General features: G+C 38.0%; 1 protein-coding gene across 1 annotated transcript; it reads left to right on the top strand.

Annotated features, from left to right (window-relative positions):
* Positions 1-15,700: 15,700 nt before the first annotated feature.
* LOC145786748 (uncharacterized) lies at positions 15,701-18,359 on the top strand. The gene is made up of 3 exons (XM_082598478.1): positions 15,701-15,892; positions 16,715-16,885; positions 17,335-18,359. The coding sequence occupies exons 1-3, from the start codon at positions 15,736-15,738 to the stop codon at positions 17,520-17,522; spliced, it is 516 nt and encodes a 171-aa protein (XP_082454604.1). The 5' UTR covers positions 15,701-15,735; the 3' UTR covers positions 17,523-18,359.
* The last annotated feature ends 1,340 nt before the right edge of the window (positions 18,360-19,699 follow it).

Genomic DNA, 19,699 nt, shown 5'->3' with positions numbered 1-19,699 from the left:
GGGGGCAAGCAAAGGGACTAGGTGGGCAATTGCCCACCTAGTTTATATGTGAAAAGATGCTATGCTACCGATAGCTTACTTAATTTCTAAACCGTTTAATTTGTATTGTGAAGCTTTACTGGATAAAATAGAAAATGTAGTAGGCCTATTATGTTTTGAGCAATACCTCGCAGTTATGAAAACAACGGGCAGAGGAATTAATGGAGTTGCTCAACTTACCCCAAGTCATTGCTCACCTTACCCCATAAATTTTGTCGGGGTAAGTTGAACAATAGGCTAAGCATAAAATATTAAATATAGGCCTAAACTTAAATATCAAAAATATCACATGGGTGGCTGCTTGACTAGAAGATCTTCCAGGTCACTTCGCAGCAGGGGCGCCGGAAGCGGGGGAGCAGGGGGGCGGATGCCCCCCTGCCCTCAATTTTTCTGCAGATGGAAGGGCAGGGGGGGCAATGGTGCCCTTTTAATGTCATGTAAGCTACTTCACATTTTGCAATATAACAATTTCTGCTATTCGCTTTTAGCCTAATTATAATTTTTTATTTTTACCTCAAAATAATATTTAAGGCACAAAAGTTTGCAACACAGTACAGGCCTTAAAACTCGTTTTTTTTCGGTAGCCATCGTGGCCTACCGGGAGCTCCTTCTCGGCGGCCAAATCTGCGTGCTTGGAGGCCAAAATACAAAATAAAAATAACGATAGCACAAGTAAATAGAATTAAACTTGCAACAATGCTAAAATGATCACTTAGCGTTGTTGAAGTCTGGGCCTGGGCGACGTCCTACAATAGAATTGTTGCACCACGCAATAACTGCTTTATTGGGATTGTAATCCAGTACTGCGGGACCATCTAACGACACTTGCACGAGTGTATCCAATGTGGCTGATTTTAAAGAAGTTCGCCACTCCCGCAGAATTCTTTTTAGCAACGAAAGACAACGTTCGACATGTGTTAACGATGACGGCAAGGTAATAAAATAAGTATTTCAATGATGTGAAGGACATTACTGGTACTAAGAGAAGCATAATTTTTGCAAAATATGATCAAAAAATGTTTTCCCCTCGGATGTCAACTAACCTAGTTCTCCTTTTAACAACGATTCTATGTCCGACAACATCGAGTCGACATAAAAACGACAATATTGCCAGCCGACGTAAATTAGCACTTCGGATTAAGACTTTGTTAAAACGTCGAGAATTACAAACAAGACTTACAGCGCTGGTGATCGCAGATGGATATATTCCATCAATAACAAATATTCCCGCACAATGCAACAGTGGCGATTATGACGCGCTGACCTAATTTTGCGTCACTCTTTGATACTACATATTTTCGACAGTTAAATCCACGATCATTCTATTGCGAAATTAAATAATTGGCTAGAAGAGACCGGCGGGCAAACTTGGCCGATTGAGGAGGTAGCACCGGCGGTCATTCAAGCACTACTTAGCGGCCATGGCCACAGGCTGCTTTAAGGCTTGACAGTAGGTTACATCATTATAACATAGCATGATGCCCTTCTTTGTATACCGGACACTTGTAGGCTATCATTACTCAATAAATAGTGAGCTGATAGATTAGCATTGTCGCTATATCTTATCTCAAAACTTGAAAAAAATTGGCCTTTTAGTAAACAAAAGTGTCCTTTTTTCGTAATCTTGCCCCCCCCCCAGTCAAAAATCGTTCCGGCGCCCCTGCTTCGCAGCCACCCGTTGCACGGTTGCAGTATCCACAGATTCTTCGTGATCGTTTGTAGGCTACTATGTGACCTTGCCTTAATGAATGTGTGTATTTATATACTTGCAACAAAATAACCGCCCATCAATCAAAGTCATTTAACTCAATCTAATTCTAAATGTATCTAAATGACTGGTGTTTCAAGTCAACCCTTTTTAAAATTTCAAAGCGATCTGTTTTTTTTTTTGCAAAAGCAACTTAAGCAAAAAAATGCTTATCTTACTCCACCCTTTCCTATCGCCTACCATCGTACTGCTGGCCATGGGTTGTTAGTAGCCTATACGTTGTCAAGCAGCTCTTAATTAATTCGTCGACCCACGTACGGAGGTTAATGTTACAAGGAAAGGAAGTTGATCTGTATAGCCTAAAAAGTAGGACACGGCCAATAGCCAAAGTTAGGCTGAAACTACAGGTTTGATTGTAGCCTATCATAGACTAGACCGCAGTAGCAGATCCAGGAGGGCACTTGGTCATGTGCTCTTCTTCCCAAAAAGAAAACAGAAAAAAAAACAAGTAGGTACCGTAAGCTGAATTTTCTACGCTAACGTTAAATTTTCTCGCTTGTTCAATCCTATTTTATTGATCCAGATGATGACATTGGAGACGCACGGTTTCAGCAGTGAAAGCCTTCGACAAAATTTTTCTGTGGGGAAAAATATTCAAAACGTAAGTTCAATTTTGAACCAACACTTGTCACCTGTAGCGCACCCAGCATGGAGCTAAGGGGGATCAAGCCCCCCCCCCCAAGCTCGCCACGAAAAGTAGAGTTTTTGTATGTTCCCTATTTATACATTTTGCTCACAGGATAGACATGAATAAGACACAACAATACAACAGGGCTGAGCATTATTTATAACAATATATTTTATATATTTACAAATAGTTTTAACAGTCCAACGTTTTCGGCTTAACTTAAGCCCTCATCAGGAACCTGAAAATATTTATAGAAATGCAATGAGTTTCAACTTCTTGAAGGTAAAATAACATAGGAAAAGGCAACTACATAAATAACTACAAAAAAATTAGCACCACAGGGAACGTGATACATCAAGTAAATGTTGAAGAGAATGGACGCACCTCCAGCAAATAATTGTTTGTTTAAATTTGGGTTGTAGCGTTTGATTAGCACTGCTTCCTGAATTTTAGTATCAAATTAGGATTTGCCTTTGTGTAAATTTTAAACGAGTCAGCAGAGAATTTTTGATCTGTGTAAAAAGAACACTCCATGATATGGTCTTTGATGGCACTTTTCTTTAACTCCCTAAAGTTCAGATGCTCCCGTACTCTCGTGGTCAAATGTCTGGTGGACATACCGATGTACCGTACGTCAATGCCGAATCACACGGACATTTAAAACTGTGTACGACATTTGAGCAGAGAGACGAAGGCGTCTGGGACTTTAGTTGCACATACGAACTAATTTTGAATGTTTTGTAAGTACTGTAGGAAAAACGTCCACATCAAATTTAATGTTTACAAAATTAGTGTTTTGTTTCAAACTGTTTTCGTGCTGATTGTTGTTTTCGCACTTATTTGTGTTGGCAAACAATAAGCTAATTCTATTTTGTCATACATGCAGGGCCCGATTAACCATGAGGCATACGAGGCACAGGCCTCAGGCCCCCTGGTTTTGGGGGCCCCCAATTTTTACATTAGTACCGTAGGCGTAGATAGTGAAAGTTGTTGTGCCAGTGTGTGCACAGTTGTTATTTTTGAGAAACGATTTCAAATTGTGTAACGATTGCTAAATAGAATAACGATTCCGAATCGTCACGCTTTGGCGAAGTTACTGGCTATGCTAGGCAAAAATTGAGCACTGCTGCTCTGCACCGAAAGCGATTGCCAATAGGGGCCCCTACACTTAGCTGTGCCACGGGCCCCCGTGAGCCTTAATCAGGCCCTGCATACATGACAAAAAAGTCGAGATCTATAGACAATTGCGAGAGTGGACGTAGGGATGAGGATGCTGATGGTGCTAGTGGTATGGCTGTTAGTCCTTTAAATATTCATCAAAGGAATGGGCATTGGCCAGTGGCATAACCAAAGGGGGGATTTCAATCCCCCCTTTGGCACGCGTGTGACATCACGATATTGAGAATGATGCTTTTAGTCTCTTTATTTCTCTAAAACAAAGTTTGCCTAATTTTAAACAAAACTGCATTAAAAGAGCGAGTTTTGCCAATACCAAACATTCAAATATCTGAGGCAGGAATTAGCAACAAGAAAGCATAGAGACTATAAGCTTTTTTTTTGAAAACTGCTGAAGAAAACATGACCTTATCCTTTTGCTATGCCACCGGACAGCACCATTTTACAGGAATATTCATACCCACATTTTTGTTGAAAATGCTCTCAGAATGCACCAAATTCAAAGTAATTTTTTAAAAAATTTTCGGGGAGCACCCCCAGACCTCCACCGCTGGGTGTCGTTTTAGGCGAACACGCCATCTGGCTTTGCCCGCCGGCCGTTAACCCCCCCCCCCCCCCCTTTTCAAAATTCCTGGCTAGGCCACTGGCATTCGCCTATTATCACTGTCACTGTTACAGCAAATCACTCGGCCGACGTTTCTGAATTAGCCCCCTCCTAATTTTTTTTCTGGGTGCGCTACTGCTTGTCACTCAAATTTTAGAGTGACCTAGTAGGCTACCTATCAATTTGATGCATTTGGTACAATACAAGGTGTGCATCTTGATAAAAACAAACTATTATTGGAGTCGAAAATGCATAAAACGTGATCAATGCAAAAGTTAAATATTTGTTATAATTTTCTAGGGCTACATTTCCAGAGCCAGACTCCTGCTTTAAGCTTTTATATTTTTTTTTCTGAGTTAAAAAAATTTAAAACTGACTCGCGTGAAAATAAATTTCTTTGCAAAGAATTTAAAATGTTCATTTAGCTTGTAAATTTTGATTCTTTGAAATAGGCTATCTGGTGCACCCCCAAAAGGATTTCTCGATCCGCTACTGGGTGACCGCAATAGCCTGTGTCTCCAACAAATTGTAAAACGAAACACATCGCGATAAAATTTAACAGAGCATAAAAGAGGTGACTTGCGAAGTCAGTGTGCAACGTTCACACAACTACAGAAACTGTCCAACAAGATTACATGGCAAGATCCACGAACATGAGGAGTCACATTTGGCTTTGTTGATAGTGTTAGTGGCAAACATTTTCCTCACAGTTTCACAAAGTCTGAAGCTGCCGGTATTGCAAAAGTAGCATAGAGTATCTTAAATGCAGTCGAACCTATTTTTTGAAATTGCCAAAACTTTGTTTTTGCCATTGTTAGTCGTCAACTGTTTGCTCTGAAGCAAAAATTGATCTTCTTCTTCGTTTGAACCTTCTTCGCCAATCTAATGGTTGAGGGGATTTGCCTTTTACCACCCTTGGGCAGTGGCGGCGATTCGGTCTAGAAGATGTTTAAGCAGATGTCGAGCAGCCACTGAATTGATTTGTCATCCACTTCACGCAGACCACGCACACCATTTGGAGCATGGTACATAGCGCAGTTACAGATGGTGTGGTCTGCGGTTTGCTTCTCCTTGCTACACCCACAGATCGCGGATGGAGCCATCCCCCATTTGTGCATGTTGGAACGGAATAATCCAACGTCAGTAGGCAGGCGGATGAGCCGCACCCAGGCCTTCCGGTTGGGTGGGGCCGGTGAAACTTTGAGATGAAACTTTGGAGTCTTTGAAGTAGTTCTTTTTCCACTCTGAGCTCCATTGGTAGTCCGCCCAGGCAGCCGCACTGATGGATGGATCTGTGATTTGTGTTAATGATTTGTGAGAATTGATGATTTGTCAAAAATTGATAATTTGTGTTTGCAATTAGCAATACCATCTTATTTTTGTCGCTTGAGAACTTTTGCTTATAACCACATATAACAAATTTTATGATTTTTCATTGATTCAACCATTGTGAACGTTGAATTGATGTAAAAAGGACGGGCTTGACTTTGCTACTTGGGCGTAGGCGAGTAAAACTGACTTCCTGCCCTACATGCGTGGACACATTGTTTGCTAGAACTAGGCTTCACGCTTAAGTTAAATATAAAAGATATTTTTTATGTAAATTGTGTTGTGATGTCCAGACCTTGACGCTTTTAGCTCTCGCTCAACCCGCACTTAACACAATACGCTATTGGTCTTGAAAACCATTTAAGCCTACACGTTTCTACGCTTCGTGAGCAATGATTGAATTGATTGCATGATTGCTAAAATTTCACCCGAAAAAATTATCCTGGCAAACATTCTCCGGGAAAATGTATTCAGGGAAGTATCTCGACGAAAAATCCACTTTGGCAATGCCCATCCGAAGAAGTTTTACCTGGAAAGTATATTTACCAGAGTGGATCTTCTCTGGGTTTTTTTTTTCTCAGGAGTTTTCCGGAGGGTATTTACTTTCATTCAATCTTAATTGGTTAACAGCTCTTCCGCAGTAATACGATGAAAAGAGAATGCATAATCTGCAGTTGCAGTTAGTTAATCGTGAAACTTTTATTCCTGAGCTTTTACATTCAACAATTCCATCTCAAGGTCAGCTAGCTTTGCAACGTATTTCAGATATGGAGTTGTGATAACTAAATTACTAGTAAATTATACAGTAAAGACTTCCAAGTTTTGTTGTTTTCTAACCTCGTTGTTGCAATATCAAATGCAAGGAGGCTACTAGACTCAGCTACTCTTGTTGTTTTTACAGGAGCTTTTTGGTGCACTTCAAAAAGTTTAATTTTTTTTTTGCGATGACTTGAGTCCTTCGTATTCATCTCGTCCAGTTATTAGTTTATATTTCTTTTCATGGTGATTCAAAGTTATTTCAAGTAGGGCTTAATTGTTCCTTTAAACTTTAAATCTCGCAAGCAAGTAGGCTAGTTTGGAGATGATATAGTCTTGAAGTCAATCGTTGTGTTTATATTCATTATTGTTTGACCAAAGCGAGAGGTAAAAGCGAAGCCTTCTTAGCCTGGTACTAGTTCTGGCCGAGAAAATTCAAACCCATCCCGTTTTGCAGGCCTACTGGAGGAAATGAAAGTGAAGGAGTTGTGAAGCTGACGGTTGACAAATGAAAAACAGCAGGCCTACTAAATAAAGGTTACAAAGCAGCAGAGGTGTAGGCGTACAGGAACATGACCAGGATTCTAGCCCTACTGTTTTTCTACGAATCCGGATTGTATCGGGATCTCGTTTTTTTTTTTATAGAATCGGACCGGGATTGAATTCAAATCCTAAATTTTAATGACTTTTTTTTATTTTTAAATTTGAACAAATTCATTGCCAAATTTACATTCATTGTAATGTAATGTATATTTCCATTAAATGAACGTAAACTTTTATTAAAAACTATCGCATTCTCTTGAACAAAATGAAAGTGTATTTAAACTTTTAGCAAAAGCTAAAAACAAAACCAAATTCACCGATAAATGTGCAAAACGCTAAAATTCAATTTTTTCTTATGGTCAAGTCATTCTGTTGTACATTGCTATCGCTAGTAAAGCACTTTGGAACAATATGTTTTTTCATTTTAGCCAATTTAGACTATCGGTATCATTTTTCTCTTTTTGTATTTGCTTCTTTTTTATTGTAAGTTTTGTAAACATAGCATTGGTTACTTCATTCAACTGTAAATACATTAAAGCAGAATATTTAATTTGGCCTTGGAGTGGCTATTGTCTGAGATATTGCTGTTTCAAAACGTTTAATAACAACGCTCAGTACTCAGGAATGATATTGGTGAGGAATTGCACTGGACCGATTAATTTCTTAAGTCGTTTCTTACGGCTACGTTCTGTACGGTTAGGAATGGTTCAATTATCTTATTATTTATTCATAAGAATTTATTTTGAAAGTTCATGCCTTGTCCTGCATGAAACGGAAGCTACGTAGGCCTACTTTCGATCAATCAGTGTCTGAAGTATGGAAAATGGTAGCTTATTACTTTCAGTCCCGGGTTTTAGCTAGGGACCAGTTTTAACAAGCCAATTCAAACATAACCTGTGCCTCGTTTAAGTTTTTTTTAGAGTAAAAATGAATTCAGAAATAGCATTTTCTGTAGACTACAACTCCAGTTTTTTCAGCGATTACGTCATCAATTTATCAAAACTGTCACATTCACGATGGTTTCAAAATCAAAAAAAATTTGTACTACGCCTCAACATCACAGATAATGTGCATTAAAAACAATAAAGCATTGAATTATTTCAGCTACATAGCTGTGGTTGCCATTACGTCGGGATTTGTTGCTGTCGTCCAGACTTTGAACTTCCGCTGTCAAAACCACCAACAATGTCTGATAATAATTACAAATGATCCAGCAGGCCATGTACACAACACCACACAGAAAGTTAAGTTTTTGACAAAATCAATTCTTGTTTTCCTCAAGCGTTGCCGACAGATATTGTCAGGTCCTGTAAAAATTATATAGACTGCAGAAATTTATTTTTCAAATTGAGAGTTACTGTGGTTCCAGCTACAGTTTAGTAAGCACGTATTCGACCTTTTTAACAGTTTTGGAGTCAAACAGGTACATTTGTGTGGGCGGTTGAGGTTATGCTTTTGATAGGAATCTGACTTCGAGTAGCCTAATGTCACGATATTTTCATTACCGATTGAAAAGGGCACGTTCTGACAACGAACGTTATGTCTTTTGTTCAGACAGAGACAACGCAAGACTACATTTACGTTAGTAGGGTAATGAAAATGTTATTAAAGTGATAAATAACATGATGCGTTCTACTGGTGCAAATAAAGCTAAACTATCACAAGATGTATAAAGTGACAAGTAGTCACTACCTGGTCTAGCTCCCTGAAGAAGTCAGTCGTGTCTGATTGACGAAACGTCGGAATAAAAGCAGGTTCTCCCTTTATACATCTTGTGATCTTGTTATAGTTTAGCTTAATTTGCAGCAGTAGAACGCATCATGTTATTTTACTAAATGCCTGGTGAACAGCCTCGTTCAAAGGGATACTGCATTACTGCATGTAAATAACACCTTGCAAGTCGCTTACAAACGGAACATGTATTTTCATTGTTTGCAGACTTTAACTTAACCAGTCTTAAGTAATGATGTCGATATTTTCTCAAAAGGAAGGGGCCATGGTACCTTGACGTTTTAACTAAACCTACAATTTGAACTAGAAATTTAAAAATTCCTACTTGTTGACTATTTCTTTTTATCTAATATTTAGTTTTGCTGTATAAGCTGCTCTGTCATGCAAAGGTGATTTGCTCATTACAGAGTTGTGCCACTTTTTGCATCTTCCTTGTGCAGCCGAGTTGTTTTCCATGTTCCTGTGACATTATAACTTTGCGCGTCAGTTCCTTGGTGTCTTTGATGTACCTCAACGTCTGCAGACGTGAATCGATGTAAAAATAACGGATTTTGCTGTCTGGGTTACACTTCGGTGTCGTTTCAACCTGTTGTCCTCTCAGGCCATATTGCAACGTGTGGTTTTGTTTCTAGTTTCTATCATGGCATTCTCCCAACAAGTCGACTTTGTCAGTGTTAGACTGGAACTAAATCCATCATGTAATTCCAACGCAAAATCAAGCTTCTGCTCTTCAAGTAAATCACAATGTTGAAATGATCGTTCTTCTATTGTCGCATTTACCTTTGCATGATTTAAATTGAACTCATTTTCTGACTTGGCCTTAGTTTGGTTATTTTGACTTCAACATTCTATTATCAGAAAATGTTGCTTCAGGTTTGGCATTGTGATGCGCATTTCCTTCCGTAATGACAGCTTTCGTACGTTTAATTATTATTATCGTACAACCTACGCATGCAAACAGGAAAATACAAGAAAATTATAAATATCTGCTTTTCGGATAAGGTCATCCAGTATCGTCGAACCTACAACGTAAGGTTGGTTAAAGCAGGAAGAGACCATATTTGCAATCAGGACAGTTGATACGCAAGTACTTCTTTTTTTAGTTTTGTCTAAATCACGAAACGAACGCCTATTTTCTATGAGTTGCAAGCTAACGTTAATGCCACACTACACAACAATAAATCAGCGTGTAAGTTCAGCAACTTTCATATCCAGACTTAGTAGTCCTTATCGAGATAAGTCCTGTCTAACGAAATCATGTGATGATGTAGTGGCCTGAAGGCTAATAATGCAGCATATGAGTTATGATGAAGGCGTGTAACTGTGTAGGCGTTTGCCCTTCGACAAGCGACTTTAGTGTTGAATTTCCTTGGTGGCGTTCATTGCGATGTCAATTAGTTTGAGATGAATAGCCAGAAAACATAGCGCACCCAGACAATCGCAGATTCCCAGACAGCAAATCAAACGTTTTTTACATTGATTCAGCGTCTGTAAAGGTTGAGTCAATGTGAAAAAATGGTCGATTTGCTGTCTGGGTTGATGTCCAATTCTGTGAAAGTCATTAACGGAATTTCAAAAATTTGCATTAAATAATTTAAACATTTGTGACTAAATGTATCTTTTGCTTGCGAGATTTCTCTTTTAGAAGTGTAGAATAACACCATGAGGCGTGCTTACTACGATTCTACGAATATGCGTATTACCATATCTACAGTATAAATTTCAGTACAGTTTAGTTTTCTTGTAAGGCAAGCTTTTGAATAGAACTGCTTGTGATTTGTAGTTTTCTTTCATGGGTTCCTTTTTTTTTTGTGTTATTCCCAGAAGATAAACTCCAAACCTGGTAAAAAATCGATCTTTTTTACATTGATTCAATGTCTGCAGACCGATTTGATGGCTAGAAAACGTCAACTCAACGTCTGATATAGAAACGTAATAATTGTAACATGAATGAGTCGACAATGAAATCGATGTCATGATCGCCTGCAGTCTTCAAGCTTCGGAATTGCAGAAAACCAGTTTTTTTTAGTCAAGGAAGTTGTTTTGGTCGTGGTTCGTAGCATGTGCCGTGGCGCACAAGTCACTAGTGCACCACATACTTTTGCAGGTTTTTACGTTTATATTTTTAAATAAGGTAGGCTAGTGCTTTTGTTTTTATGCATTGCAAATGTGGTACTCACTAATGCAAAGATTTTATGTATTAGGCCTACTGTACTTGGAAAATCGAGATGCTTCTTTGAATTTGCACATTTTAAAAAATGGAAGTCACGGAACGCAAACATCACCATGTTTGCATGAAGACGCTTGAACATCGCTATGGTTTTGTGTGTCCCTAGAGAGCAAAACAGTGTCATTCTGCAAACGTTGAATCAATGTAAAACTGACGGATTTTTCTGTGCGTGTCATAACTGATCAGGCTACAACATTTTAGTTTCGGAATTTTCGAACAGGGAACGAGCGTAACTAAGATGTTCAGTCAACTCCGTTTAACGTAGTGGGCTGCCTGCTTGTGTCATCATTCAGAACAGACCGGGCCAACTTACAGTCTCTCTGCACATTCCATTCGACCCACCACCTGTACCAATACGCCCCGCATAAAATAGTGAAAAAAAATAGTCCCAAACAGCCAATCCGTGTCAAAATTAATGCTGTTGCTAGTATGATAAACAACGTCTTATTTATGAAAACCAAAGAGGCATTTGCCTAAAAACGTTTTCTCGTGTGATTGTGAACATCATATGAGCGAAATCTAAACATGTAGCAGATTTTGTACCTTGTGCTTCTTGCTTACTAAAACCGGATATGCTATAAGCTGTTGTAACTCCTGCGATAAGGCTGTTTTTCGTTTGGGCTTGATATCGAGCTTGCAGGTTACAAATTTTATTTATGTGCTGACACACAGATTTCAATATAACTAGGCTACAGTATGAAAAATACTTTACTTCCCAGCTTGTTGTCACACTTATTAATTTTACAGGTTTTAAAGCTTTCGAGCTTGCTGTGACCGCAGGATCATGCGGTTGCGAAATGAGTTCCGTCACCACAATTTTTGGAAGCGAAAGTGAAACGTGTATACAATATTTCTAGATATGCAATGTTTCTAGATATGCAATGTTTCTTTCTAGAAGGAAGTGTTCTAGTTAGGAATAGAATTACACTTTTTCGAGGTAAACAATATAAGCCAAACTTGAAACCAAAATTTAACTTTTAAGGCTTCAAGGGTTAGTGTAGCGGAGATTGTTGCTGCAAGTTTTGCGTAAGGCGGTACCAGCTCAGGTGTGGACTGGGAATCCTGTTCTCGTAGGCCTTGATTCGATTCCAGGTCAGGTTATACTACAAACTTTGAAAGCTATACCGATTGTGTTTTCTTGCATAATGTAGTGAGGGCAAGTCGGGCAATAATGTTATCAGTCACACGGTAGATATGATATAAAGTTCATAAAAGTAACTGCTAAAAAAATTGCTGCTGTAGAGTAGCAATGAATAAATCATACGGTTGGCACCAAATGGCGATAAATTACGCAATGAAGTGTGACATCACGTGATTCCGTCAGGTACCTTTTTGTGAGAGCCTACTTTTCAATGGGAGGTGATTTACATACACATAGACTAGTAACTGGATTTGAAGGTAAAATAAGGCAGACATTGCTTTGCACATAAAATAGTAAATATTGTGGATATTTTATCTGGCAAGCTGATTGTAATGGCCGTACATAAAAAAAAATAGATTGATTGAAATAATATCGTATTGATTCCTTTTTGAAAGTTTCTTACAATATGTTTGAGCGAAACCAACACTTCTGAAAACTCACAAAGTGATGTCCCCTGTTGAAATGTTGCTTTATGTGAATATTTTCATTGATCAAGCAATTTACTTTCGTTCTTGGCTAATCGCAATTCAATCTCGCAAGTCACAAGTGATGAAGATTCAGTAATATCACTTTGTTGTAAAAGTAACCTTGTTGAAGCTACACAGACAACAAATCAACCGTTTTTTACATTTCAAAAAACGATAGATTTGCTGTCTGGGGTCAGTTTTGTCCTGAAATGGAATCTATGAAGGTTCTCGTTCATTATAGAGATGTGGGGATTTGTTCTGTTCCTTCATCCTTTCTCATTCATAAATGGCTTTGCACCGTAGGCCACGCTTTGCACATAGCCTAATGTTTGACTAACTCAAAATTTTGTTAACGTTCAAAGTAAAGTTTGGGTGTCATATCAAACTTTTAGGAAATCTGGAAATTAAACACGAAGACGAATTGCTGACAAATATATAGATTTATGTTTACTCGAATTGCTGATCGAGACCTGATCTACTTTTTCGACGTATTATCTCGTGATGTTAGAACGATGCAAAATGGAAACTTTTGATGGTGCTTATATGCAAAAAGGAAATAGGCTATTTACAAGAGATAAGCTACGCAGTGCCATGTGGGGTTATCCTCTGGCATCTTGAGATAAACCATGAATTTTTATTGGCCATGATGAACTAGTGAGACGGCTTGTTTTGTCACACTTTGCAAGACTGTTGCTAACAGTCTAAACGAAATTGTTCAAAACAAAATTTCCAAACTTTCACTGCCAGGCAGTGTTATGTTCTAATAGCCTTGGAAAGACGGCTTAGATAATCTTTGGTTTATACAACAGAACGTTTTAGTCAACGGGTGAAAACAGTCCGCAAAATGTAGCAAATTAAACTGTGTCTTTTCAATAAACGGTGGAAACTGTAGCCTATAGGCTACTGAAAACTATTTTTGTCACCACTGAGCAATAATCCGGTTTATTGCGCGTTGGTCCGCCTTGTTGACAGTGGCCCAGATTTACTGCAAGCAGCTGTACTAGACTTATTATACAGCAAAAGCATAGGCTGCAGAGAACCAAACGTTTAAAAATGCTGATACCAATCAGGCTAGGTCATTTTTTCACTGTTTTTTCTTCTCAATTTGTTGCTCATATCACCACAAAAATGAGTATTTCTTGACGTCAATTTAGACAAAAAACATGAATATGTTTAGTGACAAAGAAAAATAAACTGTTCCTATGAAATAAACCATACTAAATAAATAAAACTTCAAAAAAAAGTTAACATATGGTTGGTTTTGAATCTTTATCCTCGGACTGACAAAGCCTTGATAGGTTATTCCTGGTAGTTTCGCATACTTGTAGAGGCTTTTGGCGCAGGGCCGGTTACCGAGATTGGCAGAGTGAAGTTTTCCGATTGTTGAAGTCTTGTTGCCGGAGAATTATTCCATTCACTAGGTGCCGCTGAACGGAAAGCAGTCCTGAAATGCGTTGCTCAAGCGCACACCCCGAGAGTCGAACTTGCGCCGCGTGATTATGAGCCGGGCGCGTAACCACTGAGCTAACGGAGCAGACTCAAGATCAATATCAACAATAATAATAATGTTATGGTTTTATTTATTGTCGCTCTACAACAGCTAAGGTCTTGTAGCGACAAGGCTCATGTTTTAATTTTTTATATCAGGTTTACGATGTCATCACATTAATACCCGATTTATTCTCACTGCGTTATGCAAGAAAGAACACAGTCGGTACCGTTTTTAAAGTCTTCGGTTTGACCCGACCTGGAATCGATCTCAGATCTACCAGCACCAGAGGCAAAGGCGAAACCACTCGGCCACTGAGCTGGTGAAGATCAATATCAAGCTCATTGGGTAAAGTTTCGACTTTTAAAACTTCGCCCTTGTATCGGCCACTGCTTCTGTAATGCTGTAATGTGTAACGATCATAGCAAAAGACATAATAAATGATTAAATCTCACTTCATTTATAATCATGAATTCATCCAAACCCAGACAGCAAATCAACTGTTTTTTACATTGATTCAACGTTTGCAGACTTTAAATCAATGTTAAAACAGGGTTTGCTGTTCGGGACACAACTGCTTTTGATGTGCTCGATTTTTTTTACCATCACAAAGAAAACAACATATGCCAACATAGCAGAGGTCTAAGAAAGAGTAGAAGCGACAAAACGCAAATCCCACAACGTGTTGGATACCGAAACAGGATAATCCGTTTAAATTTTGGCACGGTCATAATTTCAAAAGCTTTACAAACATGGTATTCATTGAAATACGCAATAATTGAAGATTTGCAGCAAGATCGATCGATTGTAGAAATAGCCAGACACGTCATAGTTCACTCACGTCATTTCCTGTATGACTGCTTCGTGGCGTAAACCGCACCGATTGATTCATGAAAACCAAAGTTCATTACAACGTCTGCAGACGTTGAATTAATGTAAAAATGACAGATTTGCTGTCTGGGTTTGTTGTTTTCGACATCATAGGTGGAATGCATGATGCATCCCAACTTGACCAGCATTGTTGAGCATTATGATACTACAGTAGTCTACATAATGTATTTGATACCTTATCATTACCAAACAGTAAAGCTCACACAATATTGACTTCCGTATTTGGTGTTTGAAATATTTCACAATTTAGAAAATAGTAGCATTTGGGATATGGGGGAGGGGATGCTTGTGACTATTTCCAAATACTTTAATTTTTACAATTCCGTTACTTTTAGGATGTTTTCTTCTTTGTTTATAAATGTTTACTGTTTAGCATCAGTATTTTCATAAAAAATAATACATCTTAATTTTTATCACCGTTTTTGGACAAACAGTTCTTAAGTTCATCTGAAATAGAAGCCTAGCCAATGACACGCATCAAGCGTGAATAACAAAAATATCTTTTTGCATTGCCAAATCCCAAGCACACCGTACAAAACATATAATGCTTCTATTTGATTATATACTGTATACATAAATTCTATTTGCATAAGGACTTTCTGATGATCCCCTTTTTTGGGTGAAACAGCAGGCTGTAGAGGTGTAGAAAATAATAACTATATTTGATGTAATTCGCTCTGCTTGGCTTTTTGCATGGCATTGAGCACTTCTTGTAGTACTAAAAGCACTTATTGTATAATGCTTCTTTATACACAATGTTTTTAATAGCTACAATTCATACCCGGATATAATGCATCTGTACGATACTTTCAAACTATAGCCTACAGTTGGAACATGTGACATGTAGATGTGAGAAAACATCAGCATTATTTCTGTTTCTAAACACTTTTATTTCTTTTTTTAGGTAGTAAGATTTATCTGTTTATCAGGTACTTTTTCCATCATGAATAAAACAACAAAAGTGTTTGCCTTTATATTTTGGGCAATTGCAACAGGACTTTACCTTGCGGCAATGCTGACTAATTATTGGGTTGCTGGAAGACTGTCAACCAGTTATGGACTTTTCAAGCGTTGTTTTCCGTTTGGTTGCTCTGACATTGGTACGCGTGCTTGTTTGTTAAAAATTATTGCAACACCATAGTTACGGTTGCAAGCCATTGCTTTAAAAGTCTTGTAATCTGTAACCTTTATGTTGTAATAATAATAGGGAGAACGGTTAGCCATTGCTTTAAAGGTCAACAAAAAATTTCAAGCAGTCTTTGAGAACCAAACTATAACATTAGGAAAAAGGTCAATAGGCAAAAACCTTTTCTACCAACTGGAACAGGATATTGGAGTACAGAAACGTAAACTACCAAATTGATGAGGGGCAGAGACGTAGTCACGGGGGGCTTGGGGGCAATCGCTCCCCTCCAAAATCTTATTTTGCCATTACCGTACTCCAAAAAATATGTTTTATTACTATTACAAAGTTGCAAAACCCTTGTAGTTCATGTTGAATGATGTTTGTACCCACAAGTTGCTTTTGCCCCTCTAAAAAAATTATAGCTACTTCACTGTTTGGAAGGACTGTGTTGATGATGTCAGGCATCCCCGAATAGATGACGATTTCATTTTAATAGTGAAGCGAGAGTGGGTTGTGAACTTTGACCTTCAGATACCTATAGTCAAAATTTAAAAAAAAAACGTTTAGTTTGAAGTTTAGTGCATAAATTTTAGTCTTAAAATCAACCTTAACGGACCCCAGTAAAACTTTTCCTAAATCCTCAGAGGCTCGTAAAATACGGATGGAAACCACCGATCTACTCCTTTTTTAAATGTCGATGCGTTTTCCCTCAACAAATAACGATTTCTTCTTCTAGAATTTACAAACATTATTTCAAACTGATTTTTGACATTTTTTGCATTTATTTCATTCCTAGGATGGGAGATTGATACAGAAAGCGATAGTTTTCTCATGTTACTCCTTCCTCGTATCCTAATGCTGATTGGGGCCGGCCTGGTAGCTGTGGGAACCCTAATTGGACTTGTTGGAGTTTGTACCAGCCAATCATGTCCTTTGGTGACTGAAGGAATATTTGAAATTCTTGGAGGTATGAGAAGTGTCAGAAAGTTCAATTAGATTTAAGGAAGTTCAATTTAGATTAAAATGTATATTAAATAAAGATAATTAAATGTTATATGGTGGTTTTGTCTTATATGACATGTATTTCTATCAAACGTTATAGCAACAACTTAGTCTACATTACTGAACTGCGGTTTTGCCTGCTCGATTGCAAAAATGTTACCGAGCAAGTTTTCATTTGAGCTGTATGAGGAGCTTACGGTGAACAGGACTTTGGTCGTAATAACACAAGAAGGCCTTGCCAATCCCTTTTATTTATGTATATCATTTCTGTTTTCAGCACGTTTTAAAGATTACGCTTTGCCACTTTTACCTTCCGTTTTGTAATTCCTATAAACCTCGTTAAACTACTTTATAAAACTGCTATGAAAGTCAGCCTACTCAGTTATTTATTTTTTTGAACAAACTATTTTTTAGGCTTGGTGGTTTTTGCGGCTTGTGCTGTTTTCACAGCTTTCAACTACTCACCGGATACAATTGCTGGGATACCTATAGAGCCAAACCAAACCTTTCATTATTCCTTTTACTTCGCTTGGGTCTCTGGAGCGGTGTTCATTGTAGCCGGGATTTGCTCAATAATCTCATCGAAAAGTTCTTCGTATTAAGTTTGAACTTGAAAGAACAATGTGTAAAAAGTTCTCAGTTAAATTGCTGCTGTGTAAGTTTGTTCATAAACTAACTGAACAAGCTTGCGAACGTACAGCTGTTTACTCAATTGCTAGTAGCTTGTAGGTAGAGAGAGACAGTTATACACACACATGGATAAGAAATCGGTTCAATGGACGCTTTTGACTATGACGCCTTCTTTGCATTTTGATGTAGCCTAATTCTTTACATTAAGCGGCGCAATTATCAATACTTATTATTTGCTATGATCAGTTGATGAATTAAATATAAAATAGCTCTGTTGGCAAGACTTTATTCATCAAGGATTTTTATCGCTTAATCGATTTAGGTCTGAAAAATCCTTTTCAATAAACCGTGATTTATGTGGTCTACCAATTATTATTAACAAGTTCTCTGTGGTATAATTAAGTACATAAATTGAATCATACTATTCTACTCTACTAAAATTAATCATACTATTCTACTGTTAAAAATAGACTACAGACTATTGCATATTTCACGTGTCTTTTATGTTCATTATTATACTGTACGTATGATTTACTCGAATGATGTCAGTAACGCTGTTTTTACCGTTTTAGTGCTTGCAGTAAAGTTTAGTCGTCTTTGTGCATTTATTTTTATTTTGTGTAAGTAATGTTAATATTACGGTACGTCTTCCTGTACATAACAAAACCAATCTAACTTTTTTTAGTGGTGGTATTTTCGCCAAAACATAACCCTAAGAAAGTTTGCTAATTTCTCAATACTTACCAAGCTTTTTTCGCGTCACTTTTCTCAGTTTACAACAATTAAACAATAAAATGCGCACCACCGGCCTGCTGTTATCAAAACGTATACCTGGGGAGACCTTTCAAATAGCTTGGCTTTTTAATATTGCTGCTGTGTTACGGCTTTCCTTGATTCCCATATAATGACTGGAGCCAGAAGTGTACGGCACGCAGGATTTTCTTGAAGGAGAGCATTTCATTTTTTTCTCTTTTAAAAAAACTGTCAATTTACTCACATTATCTAGCGATTCTGAGGCATGAGACGAGAAAGTGAGATTAGAGTCCAGCGCAACCATGGCCGTTGAGAGGATCATTTGGGGCCTAGTACCAATGAATGATTTGGGCCCTAAATTAAGACACTTTTGAGAAAAACGTACTACTGTATCTCTAACGAATATAAAGTATTTTTTTCAACTTCCCGGGCCCCTTGGAAAGATTACGGGCCGCTAAATTCATCCTGGGCCCGGGCCCAAAAGTGCCCCCTGGACTCCCTGTCAACGCTATTTTGCGCAGCGCTCCCTCAAAATCACGCGCAAGTTATGTTTCTGGCACATTATCATCACTTAGCAGCTGACATCAAGGAGTGGGCTGGTAGACTGCGATTGTCCGTAACAGCATTTGTAGCATGTTGATTCTTTGTTTAGAAGTAGTCGAACTGAGTCTAACAAACTGGGATTGCACTAAACATTGACTGAGACTATCCAGTGTCCATCAGGCATTTTAACATGATATAGGCCAGACGCTCTTCTTGTGTAATTTTTAGTTTATTTTTACACCAGAAGAGCGTATCATGTTGTTGAAAGTGCAATTGCACATGAAAAATACAAATCGAATCATTTTAGTAAAGAGTTTCATAGTAGTTCCTACGTAAACTATTAATAATACATGTGGGCTACAAATTTTTATTTTTTCTGTTCTACAACATCAAAAAGTTTCTCGGAATTACATTTCTCAAATTTTAAGTTTTACTTGTTTGATGTGATCTACTGATTACATCAGTGACTGCAAGTAGGCTATTGGTTGGTAGGCCTAGAACAAAATGCTCAACTGTTGAAGTATTTGTAGTCTTTGATATGAATGTGACCCGACCTGAAATCGAACCTAGTCTTATCAGAAGCAGATTTGAAGACCCCAACCAGTTATCGACTGAAATTGTTCAGATCCTCCGAAGTAATCATCTGGACTTCAAGCAATAGCTTCTTTCGAAATATGCCATGTTGTCTACCAACCATGACAAATTAAGGTCAAGTCAAAACACCTTGTGGGCAAAACAATTGAACTGATTTATCAAGTGTCCACTTCAAATTACACACACTCTAGTTACCTGACCGACTGTTTGACGTCATCATAGCCGTTTTTGATAGACCCTATTTCGATCTACGTCGGGT

Source organism: Aplidium turbinatum, chromosome 17, assembly GCF_918807975.1.
Source record: "Aplidium turbinatum chromosome 17, kaAplTurb1.1, whole genome shotgun sequence".
Taxonomy (NCBI): domain Eukaryota; kingdom Metazoa; phylum Chordata; class Ascidiacea; order Aplousobranchia; family Polyclinidae; genus Aplidium; species Aplidium turbinatum.
Note: the sequence above shows the minus strand (reverse complement) of the source record. Positions and strands in the feature narration are given on the sequence as shown.